This window comes from Pollachius pollachius (assembly GCF_949987615.1).
Source record: "Pollachius pollachius genome assembly, chromosome: 15".
NCBI lineage: Eukaryota > Metazoa > Chordata > Actinopteri > Gadiformes > Gadidae > Pollachius > Pollachius pollachius.
Genome location: NC_136948.1, coordinates 18,432,365 through 18,453,845, shown reverse-complemented (window position 1 = coordinate 18,453,845; position 21,481 = coordinate 18,432,365). Strand labels below are relative to the sequence as shown.

Here is a 21,481-nt window from a genome sequence, read left to right as displayed (position 1 = left end):
ACCATTGATATATTTGTCTTTAGATGATTCATCTAAAGTTGTATTAAAGATTTGATAAATAATATAAAGACAGATTTTATGAAACTAGTGAAAGCCTTAATGCCCGGCCGTCACAGGGCTCACCTGTTCTTGGTTGGGCGTGCCGTCCAGGTCCAGCGTGGCCAGAGACAGGTTGATCCTCAGGGCCAGACAGAGGGCCATGAGGCCCCCCAGCCTCACCGCGTTGCCCTGCAGATCCAGTTGCTTGATCTGGGGGCTCTCCGCTAGGTACTCAGCCAAGACCACGGCACCTGTGTAGGGGCCAGTAAGCAAACACTGATGACATATTGTAGACGAAACCTCTAAAACAATCTTACTTTTATTTTACTTTCATCTTTAGTTTCCTCCCATAAAGTCTCTTACTGTTATCTGTTTGGATACTTTATTAAAGACACTCATCAACTTGTGTCCACGTAGCTGGGCTTTCTGGCAGAAATGCACTGGGAAGCAATGGGATGAAGTGTATCTCTTTGCTTTGTTGAACTACTACTATGTTTCTATGACAACAAGCCATGTTAGCGCCTTGGTTATCACTACGACGTTAAGCTAGGACAACATCGTAGCGATAACTAATTGTTACACCCCCATGAGTGATTAGCAGCGTATGCAGACACAAACATTGCAGTTATGATGACGGTGGCGTCTATCATAAACAGGGTGATTGGGTGACTGGGGAAAATTTACAGTGAAGACAAAGTCTTCACCCTTTTCTGAAAGTTCAGAGATTAACAACCTGTTATTCTACTTTATTTAAGATGCTTGATTCTGATTGGCTGGGAGGAGGGCATTAACCCGGCAGGTTGCCCGCTGACTTGTCGGTTCTACTTGCTGCTGACTGAGCACAGCGTCATCAAATAGTAGATCAATACGCCGCTTGTATTGTTTGGAATACTTGATTCTGATTGACTGCAGGGTGTCCATTAATCCCTGATATATGGACACCTGTTAAGTAGTTCCAGTCAAATTGTCTGTTCAGCCTTCAAAACGAGAGCTGGTAAATTGTGAAAAATGCATTAAACTGTATTCAGAAAATGCGGTTATATGCTATAGACCCTATAGTATCTGTGGTATAAAGGTTGGGACGAATTTCAAATAATAAATATGTACACTTTATGTTGAAAGTATAGACCGTCGCGATTCCCATTGAAACGAATGGTGCGGTGATTTGTCTTCAAAACGAGAGCTGGTAAATTGCGAAAAATGAATTAAACTGTAATCAGGCAACGCAGTTATATGCTAGAGACCCTAGAGTATCTGTGGTATAAAGGCTGGGACGAATTTCAAATTATAAATATGTACACTTTATGTTGAAAGTATAGGCCGTCGCAATTCCCATTGAAACAAATGGTGCGGTAATTATTCTTCAAAACGAGAGCTGGTAAATTGTGAAAAATGAATTAAACTGTGATAAGACATTGCGGTTATATGCTATAGACCCTAGTGTATCTGTGGTATAAAGGCTGGGACGAATTTCGAATTATAAATATGTACAATCCATAACGTTAGCTCTCTGGCTTATAGCTCAGCAGACTAGAATACCTCCCGTTGCCCAGTCGTAGCTAAGGTCTGTCCTATTTACTGGAGGAGTGAATAACGTTTCCGTTGCATAAGAACCTTACGAGAGGGTAATGATTGTTCCAGGTATTAGTCAACTCTCAGGCGTTACCAGGGAAACTAAATTATGGCATGTGAAAAACTTTATATTTGGATTGTAAAACGCATGAAAATAGAAATGAATGATCTTAATTTCTTTTCTTTGGCAAGTGACCATGGTATAAGCGGGACAATGCCCTTAAGGTGTCCAAAACATGTTTGGTAGATCGTAATTAAAGGGGACTACTTTTTGAGGGAGATGAACTCAAACAGAGTATACATTTAAAAGCATGCAATACGAATAAGAAAAAGCATAATTATTAAAGTATTTGAATTGTTTTATTATGTTGGCAAGCAAGAAGTAGAATAAACGGGATTATCACCTCAAGGCAGGGCAATCAACAGTTCGATATGCCCGGCTCATGGAAGATAAGCCGTCCGCGAGCCAGGCATATCAAACTGTTTATTGCACTGCCTCTCGGTGATTATCCTTTACATGCTTACTCCTCTACCTCCTCATTGGAAACATTTGAAGAAAGACGCATTCGCAAAACGCTATGTTGAAATGTGTCCTCAGTCATGAAAAATAACTAGAGAAGGATTTGCAGTTATAGATTGAAATAACTGAAGTGGTTTTGGTAAAAGCTACAACGTGGGGGTAGCATTAACTTGGTTTCAAAAAGTCCTATTTGTAGGAGGTTTTGGTTTTCTTTGACCCAACTTCTGTAATTCAGTTGTTCCCACATTTGCATGTCGGATTAAAGGCCAGTGTTGGCTTTGTTTTACGATCTGTCATGTCACATGGAATTAGCAAGTCTTTCGTTCAAAAAACAACTGGTCTCTTTTAAATGATAAGGTGCAATTTAGAGTCTGACGTGTAGTGCAGGTGAGGTTGATTTTTAATGTTGGAGTATTCATTATGGGAATTGGCTCATGCAGATGCCATTGTTGGTCCGGTTCTCCGATAAGCCACTAATGGAACCTAATTCAAGGCCAAATACACTGAAATACGTGATGAGTATGCAAATGGTATCACTTTGAATGTCACTGATCTAAAGGGGCCCAAATTTTAGGACTAAAAAAGACATGGTTTGAACTTGAAATAGGAAAGAGGTCAAAGCAAAGGCACAAGGTTTGACCTAGAGCGAGAACAGAGGAGGATGTGGAAAATTAAATAAAGATAGGAGGTTAGACCTTGTGTCAAATCAAATATTGGTGTAGATTATGGTGCTGTGCTGTCTGGGGAGGTCTCTAAATGGATTTCATTAAATATTATAATTAGTTTACTCAAATAAAGCACACACACACACATTATCATGATAGTGGCATTTTTACTGCAAAAGCAAAATGGGACGTGCAAAATGTTTTAAAGATGGCTCCGTTATTTAATATAATTCATACCATGGATAAAATTCAGCATATGTAATGACAACTCAAATAGTGTTTCTAATCGATTTGACCTGTCGGCTCTAACAGACGGATTCATGGCAATCCATGCGTCCAAACACACTGCCTTAGGTAGGCCTTTCTGTGAGTGGTGTGTGGGCCTACCCTCGCAGGTGATCTGGGTGCAGGCCACGCCTAGGTGCAGCAGGGAGCGGTTGGCCATCAGAGCCTCTTTCAGTGTTTGTAGCCCTCTGTTTCCCAGGCTGTTGTTCCCCATATCCAACACCTCCAGGGTCTTAAGCACAGGCTACATGGACAAGGATCCGTTGTAATCACAAAAATGATACTCATATTCACATATCGCTGCGTATTGAGAATGAGACCCCATGCGTCGATGTCTTCTGTTTACAACAAATGCTCGTACAATATATCCTTTCTACGCTCCGATACTTTGATCTGCCGAGTTCAGTTCTTAATTTAGAAACGGGTACTTAGGGGGAGACTGCTGCTTCACTTTAAGTGTTCCTCTTCCTCCGTTCTTTGTGTGTTCTTTGCAGCACCCCCCACCGCCCGGCCTCTATTTCCTTAATGTTTCATCTCATGTTAAATGTTCTGAACTCCTGTTTTGACTCTCTAGAGCCACATTAGCATTAAAGCCTGATTAGCTGGCGTGTAAATCCGTGGGTGTGTGGGAGCATGCAAGGGGGGGGGGGGGGGGGGGGGGAGACTCGACGTTGCCCAGCGGTGCGAAGACGAGCGCATCATGCAACTCCCCTGCAACCCGCCCACCGAACCGCGACCCCCCCCCCCTTCCCACCTCCCTCGCGACCCACCCCGTGCACTCCCTCTCGCCGCCCTCGTCAAAACCTCCACAGTGTCACCACTTTAAAAGAATAAGAGGATGGGTGAATGTGTGTGTGTGTGAGAGGTGGGGACGGAGAGGGAAGAGGTGGGAGAGCTTGGGGAGGAAAGGGGGGGGAGGGGGGGGTTGCTTCTTCAGGAGTTAATTTGCACCACGGCAGCAACAAACACACACGGAGAAGCCCATGAACGCCAGCACAGAGTCATGGCACGTGGGCACGTTGCCGTTTGGGTGCTGATAACTTCTTTCTTGCGGTTGGGGATGGGAGGGGGTGGGGGGCAGGGAGATGGGGGAGGGGGCATGGGGGAGAGGGAGGGGGCAAGCATCCCGAATGGATATGCGCCGGGGATAATAGCAGACAATTAAAGAGGCGACTGAGCACCCGAGAGTGAGTGTGCGCGTGTGTGTGCGCGTGTGTCTGTGTGTGTGTGTGTGTGTGTGTGTGTGTGTGTGTGTGTGTGTGTGTGTGTGTGTGTCAGAGTTAGGCATGGTTGAAACCTGTCAAACGTAAAACCACAGGAGGGTTGGATTTAGAAGTTTGCCAGGGGCTGCAGGGTGGAATGGGGGGGTGCAGGGAAGACGCTATGACAAAACAAGATGAGAGAAGGCAACCCTCACACGGATATGGACAGCCTTCCTTCCACCATGGTAATGCGTGATGCACGTATGTAGTTGTATTAACTAATTAATTATTTTTTGTGCGAGTATTACAAATACCACCAAATACTTGAAACTGCAATGTATATGAGTGCACGGAAGCAATCGTGGTAACCGATCAAAATCAGACAATCAACGTAAACAAGGATCAACACGATTAACCAATGCCTATATGAACACTATCTCTCTAGTCTCGGCCTTATGACCCTAAACCCCAACCCAAAACAGAAAAGAAATGGTCGGGCTGTCCCTTCATCCTTCCATCAATCGATGGCCTGTAAATCCAATCAAATATACAACCAATATCCTCGGCCATCTGGCCACCATTATACGTCTCTCCCTCCCTCTCCTCCTAGTCCTCCAGAGGGTACACAACCAGTCAGGGGGACAGCCAGATACACCAAGCAGCAAGGTTAATAACAGCTCTACCCATCGTCATATTTGACACGACCAGCCACGGGCCTAATTATCATCATTATGGCCTGGCAAGGACGTCTACTTATCCCCTGTTGAATGGCAGGTCGGCATGAGCCCCCCTCCTCTAACACAGATCTATTATTTAATCAAACTGTTCCTCCATTTTGGTAGCAACGCCAGCGGATATGGGGGGGGGGGGAAGTGTTTGTGTGTGTGTGTGTGTGTGTGTGTGTGAGGCATGTGTAAACGTGCCACCACATCCGTGTATGTTACTCTCAGAAGGCAGGCCCTTTAATTTCTAGCCTTTTGACTTCCCCAATCGCCCCTCACATGACAGAAAGGTGCAGTTTACCCCGCCAATCAGGCGACAGGAATGCATGTTATTAGGGACTGCAATGCGTGGAGGCGGGGCTTTTTCTTTTTTCAAGGGAATGTATTTTGAGTGAAGCCCTGATGATTTCTCCTCTGTTTGTGTGTATTGTTTGTGTTTGTATTTGTGTGAAGCAGGTATTGGTTTAGCAAAAACAAAGCTGTGTCATGTCTTTGGCACTAAGCCGACATTTTATCTAGATGATTATTAACTCCCGTTAACTCCTATTCTAACAGTGCAGCCATCGCACACCAAGGTCAGATGAAAAGTTTATTAGCCACTTTTACTGTATCGATTGTTCTATTCTGTTTTTCTGAAAAAGCGTATGGGTTTCATGAGTGCCTTGGAAGCAAACAAAAATAACTATTATTATTTGCTGTGGTATATTGTTGCATCCATAAGCTAGAGGTCCCAATTCCCAAACACTACCTGTTGGTAGAGTTGTGATTAACCAATCTAAGATGCTGTCATTTCAAATTATAGCAAAATGCTGGCTGCTATGTGTGCTTTTTTTTAAATGCCAGTATTGCCTGGCATGATACTCACCAAAGCACATTCATCAGATCTATTTTGAATTGTTTGATGTGTATACTTTAAATTACATCGATAAACTAAATAAAAACTGTTTTCGACCCAAACTAACTAACTTTTTCTCCAATCGTTTAGCCATGCCTAGTCGTCCAGCTATCTAGCCTAGCACCTACGACCTGTCTTACCAGGGCCTTGGCCAGATGGAGCATGCCATGAGCGGTGATCTGGTTGTTTTTAAGCAGCAACACCTTCAGACCGCCCGTCTGCAACCTCAGGCCCTCGCACACCTCCTCCAGACCTTGGATAGCGCGCACAGAGACAGAGGGGAGGGGGGTTATAATGGTTGAAGCAATTTTTTATTTTGAACCAGTTAAAAAATATATTAAACGTGTTTAATATAAATGTAAAAAAGAATGCAGCTGACTTGTGGTGGACACTCACATTTGCTACATTCAGAAATTTTTTTGGGGGGATGTAGCCCGAATGAATGATAGATCTGAGACGCTCAAACTAACAGCAACAATAACACATGCAATATCATGCATTTAACCTATAGAGGGCAATTGGATTCCAAACTAACACTTTGTGGATTTGAGTCAAGATTTGGACCACGATCACCTCTCATCTAAAGTATAATTTCGACACATACACATTTGCCTTGAATGTGTATGTGTTCTCTGTGGTTATGTGTATGTAGGGTTCAGTGCGCAGACATGCAAGTACGGAATGGATGAGTATATAGTACAGCAGAGGAAAAAAAACTATCTTTTGATGATTTGATGCAAACTTTGGAGTAACATCCATATCATTATTATAAACAGTGATACTTAATATGAGCAGGACTTTACTATACTTTACCATATACACAGCCCGTAACACATTAGTGATCACCAGTCAGTAGAGACCATAGATAAGGGCAAGTCGTTGTAAAATCCCAGATAGCAGGACATCACTGAGGGCTTGGGAGTGCTTTTAGCAATAACAGCCATATTCCACAGTTTAAGACGCAGGATTTAATACATGGTTACGATTAATGTCATTTAGCGGCCTGCTTTTTTTGTTTGGAATTTTATTTAAAGGGAAGATATACAATAGTATAAATAAAGTACCAAACGTAGTCTACTCGTTCCTATTAGGGCATGGAAAAGGAATGCAGCATTTGATTCCATAGAGAGCCTACCATGGGTTGATCAGGGTAAAAACAAATAATATAGTACCAAAGCGAAATCCATGACCAAAAACTGGGACAAGAACACAACCTGTGAACCGTTACACCCCTAGTGTAAGTGAGCTAAATATATATTGATGCACCTTGCAATTTTATCTCCCAGCACATGTACTCAGGTTTAAAACTGTGCGTATACATAGACGTAATATGTACAATTGGGCAGTTATACACGCAAGCCCCTACCGGCATCTGCTATGGCGTTGTCGCTGAGCACCAGTGTCTGCAGTGTATGGTTGTATCTGAGAAGATCCCCCAGCTGCATGGCGTCCTGGTAGCTGTTGAGCATGTTGTTGGAGAGATGGAGCTCCAGCAGGGCTCGGTTTGACTTCAACGCGCCCACTACAACACAGACAAACAGGTGGAAAAAAAAGCCAGGGAATAACTCAAAACAGGTACAAAATAGATGCTGCATCTAAGAGGGGAGGCCTTTTAAAGGCCACCTCATTCTGGAAATATAACGGCCTAGCATGATCCAATGGTAATCTCTTTTGTCACTACTGCATTAGTCTCACAAACCAGACTATATTCGAAAGACTGAGAGCAGACAAGCTCAAATCCGGGTGAGCTGGACAGGTTTGAGCTGGCCTGCTTCACTTCCTTTCGCTTCACATTTGTTTCGACCAATAATGTTGTTGTAGGTGTGGATCTGTAAGTGTGTAATTGGGTGACGGCGAAAACAAACTCGGCAGCACTAGTAAAGCTTTTTTCTGGGGGAACATAGGATGAAACATCCTTTCCTGGCTACCCACATTCTTAAAAAAAGTGTCTGTAAACGTTTCAAATCAACACAGTTTGGGCTTCACGACTGCAGAAATACACCTATCAAAACTCTCTTCTGAAAGCCTCATCCACTCGTACCAGTGAATCTATCTTCGGTAGAATATCTTCGGAAGAACAAAAAACAAGGAGTAACTCCGTCCCTTTCAGTTGCTGATTTTCATCCAGGGTTACTGGACGGATTCACCCCCATCAGTTACTATGTACCATTGTAGCATGTACCATGAAATGTACCCATTGACAACAAGCAAAACAAAGTGATTGATGAATGTTGAAGAATGATCCTCTGGTACCTCTGGTGTGTCTAATGTAAATTATGTTGGCCCTTAAACGCTGTGTGCGGTGTTCGATTAAACAATCCCATTTAATTTCAACTTATTCTCCCTGAAATGTCATTGTTTGTCCTTTGATTGTTGTGACCTTAATCATAACCTTTTGCGTGTGTGTGTGTGTGTGTGTGTGCGTATGTGTGTGTGGTTTGCTGGGGCTGTTGGGATGGGATTGGCTGGGAGGGGGCTATATATGGAGTGGGGAGAACAAGAGAAAGGTCTTCATTTGGTGCAAATGGGTATTGGCTGTGTTTTGCCTTGTGTACTTGCTTGTGTACTGTATGTTCTGTCTGTCTGTGTGTGTGTGTGTGTGTGCACATGTGTCTACTCTGCCTGGGCGCCCACGGAACCCCCCCCCCCCCCCCCCCCCCCCCTCATGCGGATCGAAGGCGTAGATTTGATCAGGCCCCGTCGGGCTGCATGTGGAATGCCAACATTGTCATCAAGCACAGTGGGAGCCAAATGGTGGAATCGGTGGCATTGATCCGGACGACTCCACCGCGAGCACCGTCCTCGGCCCAAGCCCCCCCCTCACTCCCCCCCCCCGCGTCCTCGCCCACCACTCCGGCAATCAGACACCCCTACCGATCGAAGGCAATGATCTGCAGCTGGGACCTCCTGCTAGGACGGGAAGGGGACGGGTGGTGGTGAGGGGTAGGGGGTTGGTAGAGGGGGTTTGGGTGGGGAGGGGGCTGAAATGAGGTTGGTTGATGGACTAGTAAGGGATTGGATGCAGGGTTGGAAGTTGGGATGTGGGGAGGAGGGGGGTTTGGGGGGGGGGGGGGGGGGGGGGGGTCAGAGAGGACACCCGCACCCTGAACATGGAAGGGATTCAGAAGTCTTGGGGTTCTTCGCTGGATGGGAAGGAGCCTCCATTTTGGGTCTAGCTTATCAGCATTGGCATGAAAATGTTATGGAATAATTTGTTTTTGTTCATGCCCTCTGTGGTTTGAGACTCTGGCTCTGTGTGGGGTAGATTTGTTGCTGATAGCACTAGGCACTGGCCTAACCAATCGTATTTCTGTTCGTATTATTGTGCTCTGGTGTAGATACCTCTCCTAAGTGAACCTGTTTGTGTGCATGCTTTTATGCATATGCGTGTGGAGGTGCCCATCCATATACATCCCGGTGGCCTTCCATCTGAGTCCTGGTGTGTTGTGTACGGACGCACACAGGCCTGCTTGCACACACACACACCCGCGATATCGTCGAGATGTATGTGTGTGTGTGTATCTATGTACGTGTGCATGTGTGCCTCTGTCTGCATCAGACTCATTTTACGGGTCACTCTCTGCCCTCCCTTCTCCACTAACCAACCCGTGCACCCCTCCCCCGGTATCGCTCCTGCCTGTCCATAAGCACTGCCAAACCCCCCCGCTGGCTCGCAAGAGGGACACCTCCGTCACCACGGATACCGCTCGGAGATAAAACACCAGCCAATCGATCAAGGTCACAGGGAAGAGACGTGACACTGGCAGTCTCCGTGTTATTTATATATATATTTAACACGCACACAACAACCCATGGACAGAATGAAACGCTTCACTATAAAATGAGCCAGAAAAGTGCTCTGCTAAGAAGTTCTCATCCCCGATTTGAGCCAACCCCTATTATCCATATTTATGTTGTCATGCATGTATGTCACAAAAGTAGAACACATTTATTCTGTCCATTTTAAGCTCTAACTACAAATTCCTTAGAAGTTCAAGTTAAACACTACATATGTGCCCGACATTGTATGAAGGCGAGAGTGTTGGTGTGTACATAAAAATGCATAAACTGTAAGTTTCCGTCCTAATGTTCTTTGTAAATGCTAATATTCCTGTGTGTGTGTGTGTGTGTGTGGGTGCGTGTGTTTGTGTTGGACAACAGCGGTACGGTCAGTGTGAATGTGTGTGTGTTTTGTCGGACTATGATGCGGTCAGTGTGATCGACTGTGTGTTTTGTTGCACTACGGTACGGTCAGTGTGTTTTGTTGCACTACGGTACGGTCAGTGTGATAGTGTGTGTGTTTTGTTGCACTACGGTACGGTCAGTATGATAGTGTGTGTGTTTTGTTGCACTACGGTACGGTCAGTGTGTTTTGTTGACGATGGTGCGGTCAGTGTGATAGTGTGTGTGTTTTGTTGCACTACGGTACGGTCAGTGTGTTTTGTTGACGATGGTGCGGTCAGTGTGAGAGTGTGTGTGTTTTGTTGCACTACGGTACGGCCAGTGTGTTTTGTTGACGATGGTGCGGTCAGTGTGATAGTGTGTGTGTTTTGTTGCACTACGGTACGGTCAGTGTGTTTTGTTGACGATGGTGCGGTCAGTGTGATAGTGTGTGTTTTGTTGCACTACGGTACGGTCAGTGTGTTTTGTTGACGATGGTGCGGTCAGTGTGAAAGTCTGTGTGTTTTGTTGGACTGTGCGTCCGCCTCTCTGGTCCCCGGTCAGCCGAGCGGCGGTGGATGTGTGCGACGGTGTGTAAAGTGACAGGCGGGAGATTAGGCCTTCTAATCCGGGGCCAGGCCTACTGCGAGGGTCAGGGGGCCAAAATCTGCCGCCTCCGTCCTCTCCCCACTCGCTCTGTCCTCTGGCAGCTGCTCCCGCTGTCCACTTGGGCACGGGCATCCACACACACACACACACACACACACACACACACACACACACACACACACACACACACACAACCACACAAACACACACACACACATGCTCGTGCACACGGACATATGCGAACATACCCGCAAACACAAATGCGTGCACACACACACACGTGGAAATATACGTACACACATATGCACATGCATATACACATATGCACTTAACACACACACACATACATGTGTGTGTTTTTCTGTGTGCATGCATATGCACACATGCACACACATGCCCAAAAAACACATGAACACATATATGTTAACACACACATGCACGAAAGCAAACAAAGACTCAAATTCAAAAGCACGTGAACTCAAACCACAAACTAAACAGAAGGATACATGATTGACAAACACACATTTACAAGGTATCCCAATCCAAACTGAATGTGTACAACAAATGCATATTCACACAAACCACGGCATGTGTGTGGGTTTGCATGTGTGCGTAAATGTGTGTGGCTGTCTGTGACGCCTGTGTGTGTGTGTCTGTGTGTGTGTATCTGTGTGTGTGTTTATGGGAAGGTTTGTGTGTGTGTGTGCGTGGGTGTGTGTGTGTGTGTTCAGTCCATACCCAGGGAGAAGAGGGGAGTCCCGCTGAGCTGGGAGTTGTCGAGGTGCAGGACGGCCAGGTGGCTGGTCTGCAGAGCTTTAGACAGCGTCCTGGCCCCGTAGGCCACCATGGACACGCTGCACAGGTCCAGCCTGGACAAACACACACTCTGACACACACACACACACACACTCCCATTATGCACACATGCAGGGCTGCACTCAGAAGAAGGTGCTACATAAAACACATGCAATGTCACACAAGAACAAAACACACACACACACATACACACACAAGTGTGTTTGTGTTCACATTAACAGATGCTCAAATATATTTGTGTTTCCTCTTAGGTTCACTTAGGCCTGGTGAATAGAGTCAGACCCCAAAAAAGGCTGGAGGAAGTTTCAAGGGGAAAGGGGTTAAAGGTGACATATTATACCACCAGGTGGGAGTGTGATTAGCCTTTACAAGCTATTTTGAAAATCTGCCTCTTCTGACATTTCACAAGTGGGCGTGTCCACCTAGTTGTGTGACGGATAGATGAGCAACGTTTGCTACAGTCCACTGGGACATCTGGTAGACTGATCCATCCAGCATACATCAAGGTGGACACACCCACTTGTGATGTCACTAAAACACAGGAAGAGGCAGATTTTTAAAATGGCTTGTAATGGCTAATCACACTCACAACTGGTGGTATAATAAGGGACCTTTAAGAGGAGGAGAAAAAGAGGACGGGGAAAGGTCTTGGAGAAAGGCCTTTCTTCTTTTTTCTCCTGGGTTTTCTGGCACGTATGGAGGTTTAACAAGAGGCAGTGGCATCCTTAGGGACGTGTCTGGTCCACCGGGTTTGGTCCACCTTAGGGACGTGTCTGGTCCACCACACTCTTTCTTGTGATTCAATGATCATCGTCACATGCTTGGTTTGGAGAGCATGTGCTCAGCCACCTCGCTGACATACAGTGGAGATGTGGAGCAGGGAGCAGATGAACAGAATGCACAGACGCATGCCTGCTGCCGGAAACATGTACACATTCTCACTCACAAATGCACGCACGCTCATATAGATTCATAGATACAGAACAGTCCATGTTCCTGTGTTTTGGCCTGTTGTTCTCAAACCGACGAGTGTAGGAAAAAAGCACATTTCAGGGAAAGAAAAGGAAAAGAAAACTTGACTGCGACACTTTCTGAAATTCCTAACCTGTGTTTTTTTTATCCCTCCATCCCTTTTCTTGGCTGTTTAATTTTGTCTTTAAATGACCGGTCACTTTTACCGTTATCTGGGGATAACGGATGCCTGAGTGGGGTTTGTGCCCTCTGTGCAATTTCCATCCAGTCTATCTGTCAGGAATGCCCAACGATGTCTAGACTTAACCCATCATTGCATGCAATGGTAATACTATTTAGTTTAGCAGTATGGTTCAACTCTTTTCTGGTGCTCCTTGCTGTAGGATTTAGAGGATCCTAAAGCAAGGATACAGATGTCAGAAACGGAAAACCAACAGCATACCAACATTTAACCACAGGGAGCACTATACAACCCCCCATGAGTGACATCAAATATCTCAACCCATACAATACAGAGCAGAACCAAAGAAGGGGCGAAATTCTGCTCAGCACACTTCGCTGAGTGTGTCTTTGAGGTCGCCTATCAGTGTGCGTCTGATTGGTTCATCAGCTGATAGGGGGCACATGACGAGATTGTCCCGCCAGAACTAGCTACGCCTATTTTCTAAAATGGCCATGACCCTATCATCAATGCTTGTGGTGGCTGATTCTGCTCGTACACAGAGGAGATTTTGCAGTCTGAAGGGGAGTATATTAGCAGAGCGCCTGTATATGGTTTCCTTTCGGAGAAAGCTATTTGCCCGTCTAAACTGCTTTGCTCAACGGGCAGCCTGCTCAACGGGCAGGCTGAACATTTTATTCCATTTAATATATTTCTCCTCTGCCTGCCATTTCTTTCTTCTCAGCTGATCCATTGAAATGACCTCGATGGCGAGTCCACGTCGAATTGAATATACCTTAGGTGGGAAGACAAGGGTGCAAGAAAGTTCAGCTTCTGCTTGCGAACTTTGATTACAATACTTTGTTTACTTGTGCATTCAAATACATTTTAAGATAAGGACAAGGTTGATGTTTATAATCTGGGTCACATAAAACTGACCCTGTGAAAACGGGGGTCACGTTTACCCACCTGTCGGTGAGGTGAACGTACCCGGGTGAAAGAAAAGTAAAAGTGGTTATTTTTTACATTTTATATTAATTTTCAGACACACTTCAGTCCGGAAAGGTGTCTAGGGAAGTCAGTCACCAGCGATGACTTTTGGGAAAATCCGAGCCATAATTTCTCATGCCATTTCATGGCTAATCAGTTAATTCCAGCTAATGACATCTTCTTAATGAAGTATGCACTGATATATGTGTATGTGGTGCGTGTGAATGCTTGCATATACATAAAGATGTTTGTGCAGTGATCCACAAATACTTTCGCTGCAATTTTCATGGAAAATGGCAGGAAAGCAGGGAAAACTCAAAAGGAACACACATACACATAAACACTCGCTGTTTGAGTGTAGTATAGATATAGTATATATATATATATATATATATATATATATATATATATATATATCACAAGCCACCTTTATTTTAAATTCATGTTGCGCCACAGCAAACTCACTTCCTTTAATGTAAACCCGCCCCGTGGAGGAGAGGAAAACTCAAGTTATTGAAAGTCCACCAGAGAAGGAGAAGACGAAGGAGATGAAGAACCCCCAGCTCCCCCACCTGCTTTATCAAATGAGCGAGGGCCCTCCAGGCGGACGTCCCCACATGGGTGTTGTCAGACAGGTCAAGGTACGCCGTGGATTCATAGTATGAAATCATATCCAACAAGGATGATGCTCCCTGCAAGAGGAACAGGGAAGGGAAAAAATATATATACACACAGACCCACACAAACACACACACACGAATGAAAGAAAATCAAAGGGGCCTTAAATTTGACAGAGATGTTATGAAGTTCTTTTTGGAAGAGGCAGGGAGGGATGAGGGGGGTGGGGGGGCTTCGTAATCTGATAAGAAGGTGAGGTGGTGGGGAAGAGAAGGCGACTGAATATGAAACTGCATTTGAGTCGCAGCGGAAGATTGAGAAAAGAGAGAGTGAGTGAGGAGGGGAAAAAGTTTGGGGGCTCATAAAACTCACATTTTCCTCTAGTCGGGCCGCGCGGAGATTGATGAAATCAAAGCATAGCGATTTGAGAACGACTTCCAGTGCCTCGCAGGAACCCAGGTCTAATCGCTCACCTTGATAGAGGAAAGCAATCAAACACAAGATAATTTGGAGCAGAGGGGTGTGGGTGTGTGTGTGTGTGTGTGTGTGTGTGAGAGAGAGGGGGGAGAGGGGTTGCTAACAGGTAAAATGGCATGGCTTCAAACACTTTCTCATCACTTCTTATTAAATGTGTTTTTTAGACAAAATATTCTAGGGCAAAAAGTTGCATGTTTCTGGGAACTTAAAGCACAATCTAAGATGTCATCGGAAGTACTTAAATAACATCCCACAGGTCTTCCTCTTTTAACCTGATGTGAAGTCTGGTTTGGATTTGATTTGTTGCCCCAAACAACTTGAGAATGTCTTCATTTATTTAATGTAACTGCAAGTATAATCTTTTAATCCTGTGATTTTCTTCTAGGATTTGTGAAATGCATAACGCAGGGTCCGATGGCATGCAACGTCGGAAAATGTTTTTATTTAAGCATGATGCATTATCTGCCCTTAAAAAACAATAAAACAATTAAAAGTCGTAAGACCTGTGACTAATGCTCTGTTTTCATTAGTGTCTGTTGAGAGTAGAGCCTTTCTCGTCGTCATTAAGAAATGGCGGTGGGAGGCCACGGTAGAAACGATTGGTGGGAGACACAGATCTTTTTCAATATCTATGATTTTTTGGGGGGGGGGGGATTTCGCCTCTCCTGTTCGCAAAGACAGTGGTGGCGGTCCCAGCACAACATGTTGAGATAAATGATGAGGCGAACAAAGGATCTGCACGCAGAGTCAAGCCTGGATATCAAAGAGTGTCAGATCATTTAATTCCAGATTACTTTTATAAACAAAGCACATTTGGGCGTAAAGCATCTTTGATGATCGCTATGCACGCCCTTTGTCTCTCTGTCTCTCTCTCTCCAACAGCAAGCTTCTGCCTCCGTGGGTGAAATTGTATCTTCTTGGACAAGAAGGGCAAAGGAATCTGTATCGCTCCCAGGACCACAAGAGATGTAAGCGGTGTGTGTGTCGGGAGTGTGTTTGCCGATAATTTATTAATGTAATATGTCATTAGCATAATTACTTGCAAAAAAAGATTTCTGCATGATTTGAAAAAAAAGAAACCTCCCTAAGCGTCCTTTTTCTTCTTCTTCTACCATAACAATAATCACTTAACTGTAGGGTTGGAGTGGGGTGTGTGATGTAAAATCCCATTTTGATAATCCGCTCTGTGCTGGCAAGATAATGAGGGCAGAGCTTCACCCCCAGTCAGATGTCATCAGCGCGTGACAATGTGGGAACGACGATGGGGTGGGGGGGAGAACAGACCCTCCCACCCCCATCCCCCCATCAATCTTAACAATCACACAACTTGTGTGTGTTCGTGTGTGTGTGTGTTTGTGTGTGTGTGTTTGTGCGTGCGCTACAAGTTCTATTTCGTTTTTTTGGGGACATTAAGGCATTAAGGCATTATTAGTTAGTTTAATGTAGGTAACGTTCGTAGCACATTTTGAAGTATGCATCATTGTTTTATTTTAACCTCTAAGTCTTCTGCATCAAACAATTAAGGTATAAAGTATGTGTGTGTGTGTGTGTTTGTGTATGTTTGTGTGCGTGCGTTGAAGATGGCAGCCCTTCTTGCGCTTACCTCCCAGATCCAGACGTTTCATCCTTCCTCTTACACAAGTCCCCATCTGACGGATTGAAAGAGAGAGAGAACGACAAGAGAGACGGAATGAAGACGGCAAACAGAGAGAGAGACGAGGAGGTGGGCTGGGGGGGAGGCGGGGGACACAGGAGGTGTGAGAGATTGACAACGACAGCCGTACACATGCGTGCACACACGACTTTGACACATCCACTACAGCCATTTATTTTTTATTTTCTTACTTTACCTAGCCTTTCTTACACCCCCCCCTCACTTCCCCCCTCCCCCCTCCCCCCCACCACACCAGTCATCTCAGCATGTTTGATGGTGCGAGGGGTAGGGGTTGTTCTGGTGGTTGGGGAGGGGGGGGTGGCTAGCTGCAAGCATGAATTATGAATTTCACACAGTTTACCGCCTCCGTTGCTGGTGACACCGTGTCCTAATTAACCAGTGTATAATAATTAGAAACAGCTGGTCATCAGTTGATGTGCTCATTTGCCAGAGCCGACGTTCCACATACATCTAATTTGACTGCATCAATCACCGGCGGAGGCACGACTGCACGGATGGTGGCGACCAAAAAAAACAAAACAATCAATAAATAAACAACTGAGTGAGCGGCCGCCTTGTCATTTGTTGGTGTCGGCGCTGTTGTCCTTAACACTCCGCTTACGATTAGAATGGTGAGAAGGACCGGAGAACAAGGGAAGGGGGGGCGGCAGTACCCCCTAACAAGCCCGACGACAGACCGCAAACAAGAAAAAACAGGCGTGTCTGAGATGAAACGAGGAATGGCAAGAGTGGGGGTCCGTGGCGGCAAATGCTCATCGGTGCGTCCCTGTAGACGTTGCACCGTTGCAAGTTGTGTTTTCCACATGAGTTCCGCCTGCATCTCGCCACTCGGTGGGTTTTTATTGTCTTCAAAGGAACTTTGCGAAGAGAGCGCTCTCCTTCTCTCGGGCCTCGGAGAGCAAAGGAAGTCAAGAAGAGAGAAGGTAGAACAGGAGGAGAGGACACAAAAGGACACACATGAATGTTTTATATCCTTCCGGTTGAAGGAATTAGGGAGAGAGATCAATGGGAAGTAAATTGCACTGTTTATGTATACAAGAGGCTGCATTGTGTGTAATTGGAACACACACACACACACACACAGAGACTATCGCAATGTATAAACGCAAACACACGCTCACATTGAACTCAAACAAATGTTTGAGTTGAGATTTATCCAACCATGTAGGTGTAAAAAATGCACTTCAAGGGCAATGCATCACAGTAATTATACAGAATATAGTAGAAAATGCCAAAACTCAGGATGACAAAATGATAGCCTTAAGACGACTGTGCTTTCTCTGTGCTTTGGTTGTTTACCTTCTGATGAATAGTGTTCAGTTCGCACAATCTATATGTTTACACTCAGGTGCACGAACACATATGCAGAGCCGTTTCCTCAAATACATGTCAACTGGCGCACACACATACACGCAGGCACGTACGCGCACACACACACACAACCCTCCTCCCCCAAACACACACACACACACATTGTGTGATGGGCCAACATACTGAGGGGTAGCACAAATGAGGCTGAGACACACTGCTTCACAAGTATGCATGCATGCACACATACACACACGAAACAACGGGGGACACACACACCCAAAGAAAGAGAGAAGATAGAGACAAACTTCACAGACTTACACACACAATCATGAAAAGATGGGAGGGACATGTACACACACCAAAGGAAATAGAGATAGGAGACAAACGTCAGTACACAGAAACACAAACTCGCACACACACACACAAAGAAGCACTTCTCCCTCACCGCATAAAAACACAGAAGCGGCAGTTTTTTCATCCTAATGAATTTCCGAACTTGCGAATTTTGTGCCCCCTCTCTCCGCCCGCTTGCTGACGCGCAGGTGGGGGGGGGGGGGGAGAGACGCACGGCGCAGCCTCACGTAGAAGACGACAGACGAAGGAGCCCGAGCGCTGCATCTATTGATGTGTCAGGAGGGAGAGGGAGGACAAAATGTAACCATAGAAAAAAGGCTATGCTTACTCTCTCTCTGTCTCTCTCTCTCTCTCTCTCTCTCTCTCCCCCTCTCATTCTCAACCAGCAGAAAGAGAGGGAATAAAAAGGGAGGCAGAGGATGTGGTTTTAAACTTGACTTCTACAGAAGTCCTCTCTGGTGTGTTCCCCTCCTCAGCCGTCCAGGGCTCCAGAACCTCCCTCACACTGCCGCTCTGGGTGGCTTTGTATTAAAAAGTGAAGCTTTTCCTTTTCCCAGCCCATTAAATTAATTGTAGGAAATACTCCACACACATATATAGAATATATATATTTATATATATTTATATATATATATATATATATATATATATATATATATATATATATATATATATACATATGCATACATATATATTTATTTATTTTTTATACATCTGCAACAGATAAAGCTCTTAGCACTCACATTTTTCCATTCAGCATCTTTTACGCAATGAAAGGATAAATTATTTAAAATAACACAACCTTTTTATCTCACACCCTTTGAAGGCGGCAAATTAAAAATGTAAATTGGGAGCTAATTAATATGCAAATATATTTGTTCCCTGTTAACAATTAGCAATTAAAGCGGCAGTCCCTACAAAAAGCGGGGACAAAATAAGAAACTTTAATTTTAATTGACTGACAATATTTCCAACTGTCATTCTGATTGTTTGTACATGGCGACACAATTAATAAAATATCATATGTTTTTTCCTGACATAACTATATAAAATATATTGTACATTTCTAAATGTCAGTTTGCTGCAATGAAACAGATTTCTTGCAGTCAGACGCTTCCTTTTTGTGTCGCCAAAAAAACAAACATCTTGAAGCGAAATTTTACCCACTATTGTACAGTATCAACTTACTGCAACCAAGGCTGTATTACTCATACATTAGAATACTTATATTCTGAGCTTACTCTGCAAAATCCATTACAGGCTTCTTGTAAAACCACCCAACTGTGCAAATTCAATTCACCCTAATTGTCCACTTTAAGTGCACTATGAGTACAGCTGTTCAGCTCACCACTAGTTTGTGAAAACTAAAGCAGGACAAAACAGAGGCCTTTCTCCTAATTTTAGTTTTTTTACATGCTTTTTGAGAAAGCTAAATGAATGACGTCGAAGAGCGAGGGGCTCCTGTTCTCAAACTCTCCGTCTCGCCCTTGTCTCTGTCGCCTGCACGGAGCATGTGTTGTCGTGGTGATGACACAATGCTTGACAGAGCTTGACTAAAATGGCGCCGGTGAGTGTGGGGAGCGGGTACACCGGGTCCCTGCGGTGATCCTCATCCCAGCTAACGACGCCTTCAGACCCTCCCTCCCTCCCTTCCTTCCTCTCTCTTTCCCTGAGCGTGATCGAAGCGGTTGCCTCGGCGTATATATAAACGCCATTTCAAAATGTGCCACTAACCACCCCTGTTCTCGTTGCCTCGGCCTGTAATGAGAGGAGCGACATATGTCCGGTCCCCCCTGCTGTGTTCTGATAAGCTCGGCATTCAGCCGGCGCGCGGGAAACCACTCTGGCGCACTCCGCCTCCGTCCCCTCCTCTGCCGACACTCTCCTCCTGGCACTTTTATTTTGTATGCGGAACTCGCTAATAACCAGTGGAGGAAAATAGTGTGCCACTTACTTAGTGACATTTACCTCGCTGACGACTTCTCCGAGACACATGCGGCGCGGCAATAACAATCAGCATGTATTTAATTTGAAAGAAAGGAGAAGGAAGGGAAAAAAAGTTCCTTTAAAATTACACAGGCAAGGCGAGATGCGAGCCAATCTTAGGGTGTGTGTGTGTGTGTGTGTTTCTGTGTGTGGGCCTGTGTGTATATGTGTGTGTGTGTGTGTGTGTGTGTGTGTGTGTGTGCGTGTGTGTGTGTGAGTGTATGCTTGTGTTTGTGTGTCACTGTGTGTGTATGTGTGTGTGTGGGCCTGTGTGTATGTGTGGGTGTGTGTGTGTGTATGTATGCTTGTGTTTGTGTGTCACTGTGTGTGTGTCACTGTGTGTGTGTGTGTGTGTGTGTGTGTGTGTGTGCGTGTGTGTGTGTGTGTGTGTGTTTGTGTGTCACTGTGTGTGTGTGCGTGTATGTGTGTGTGTGTGAGAGGAGCTGGTAGTCAGGGATGGGGTTTGTCACTGTGGCGTCAGCAGGCTACAGCCGTGCAACATTACTGCTAATCAAAGGGGCTCTGCAAGCAGCGGTGGTCTACAAAAACAGATTTTCTCTTGTCTTTTCCAATTTCTTGAGTTATTTCTTTTTTCCTCCCCTCCCCGCCAAGGGATTTACAGCCCCACAATATGATTTACTAGAATAGGAATTGGGACTCTTTGAATTTAAGAGCATAGGGTTGTCATGTTGGGGGCATTTTTTTACATACACATTTTTTAAACTAGAAAATTATGAAAGACATCTCAGTAATTGATTTCTCTACAGTTCACTCTAAGGTCAAACTTGCGAAGCAAACAATCCCCTTACTACTGTACTTTAATCTAATACAGGCACCAGTTAATGCAAACAATCGTCTTTGCAGCTTCAGCTTGATTTCAGACATATAGGGCAACTAAACAATCCCAGCTGTGTTCCCCTTAGGGATGTCTATTTCCAAAAACATTGCAATACATTCACACAGTTTAACATAATTGGTTCATATCATGTAGGAATCGATCTAATTATCAATCCATTGATCTATTTAAGAAGAGATTCATACCCGATTGTCAATCAGACGATGGGGTCTTAAATAAGAAATGCATTGTGGAGGATGGCCGTGCTTTGTTCACGCACTGAGCGGAGGAGAAGTGGCAGATAGCGGGGCCGTACAGGCTCCCACCGCCGCCGCGTGGAGCCTGGGCGCCAACGTGCCCCTTAATCCTAATCGCAGCTTGAATTTGATCATGAAAACATGGTTCAGAGACATAGACTTCAGACATCCGTACAGTGGATGAGCTTCAAGACCCCCCCTACCCCCCCATACCCCACAGAACAACACTGTTCACCCCGCCTATGAAGATGTCACCAAAAAGCAGAGCAATTTTATGAGACACGTTTTCAAAGCCCCATGGGTCCGATATTAATAATAATAATAATAATGATTATCATTGTTATTAGTATATTTAACTAA

At 44.9% G+C, this 21,481-nt stretch overlaps 1 protein-coding gene across 2 annotated transcripts in view; it reads right to left on the bottom strand.

The window, feature by feature from the left end:
• Positions 1-21,481, bottom strand: part of LOC307087346 (protein phosphatase 1 regulatory subunit 37) — a 52,022-nt gene that overhangs the window by 25,057 nt on the left and 5,484 nt on the right. The window contains exons 3-10 of one of the 2 annotated variants that reach the window (XM_079752887.1): positions 16,307-16,352; positions 14,599-14,699; positions 14,181-14,300; positions 11,409-11,556; positions 7,267-7,422; positions 6,041-6,153; positions 3,184-3,325; positions 124-290 (exon numbers count right to left, since the gene is read on the bottom strand). In XM_079752887.1, the coding sequence (XP_079609013.1) occupies positions 124-290; positions 3,184-3,325; positions 6,041-6,153; positions 7,267-7,422; positions 11,409-11,556; positions 14,181-14,300; positions 14,599-14,699; positions 16,307-16,352 (993 nt within the window). The remainder of the gene's footprint in view (positions 1-123; positions 291-3,183; positions 3,326-6,040; positions 6,154-7,266; positions 7,423-11,408; positions 11,557-14,180; positions 14,301-14,598; positions 14,700-16,306; positions 16,353-21,481) is intronic. The other variant, XM_079752888.1, reaches the window with a different exon arrangement.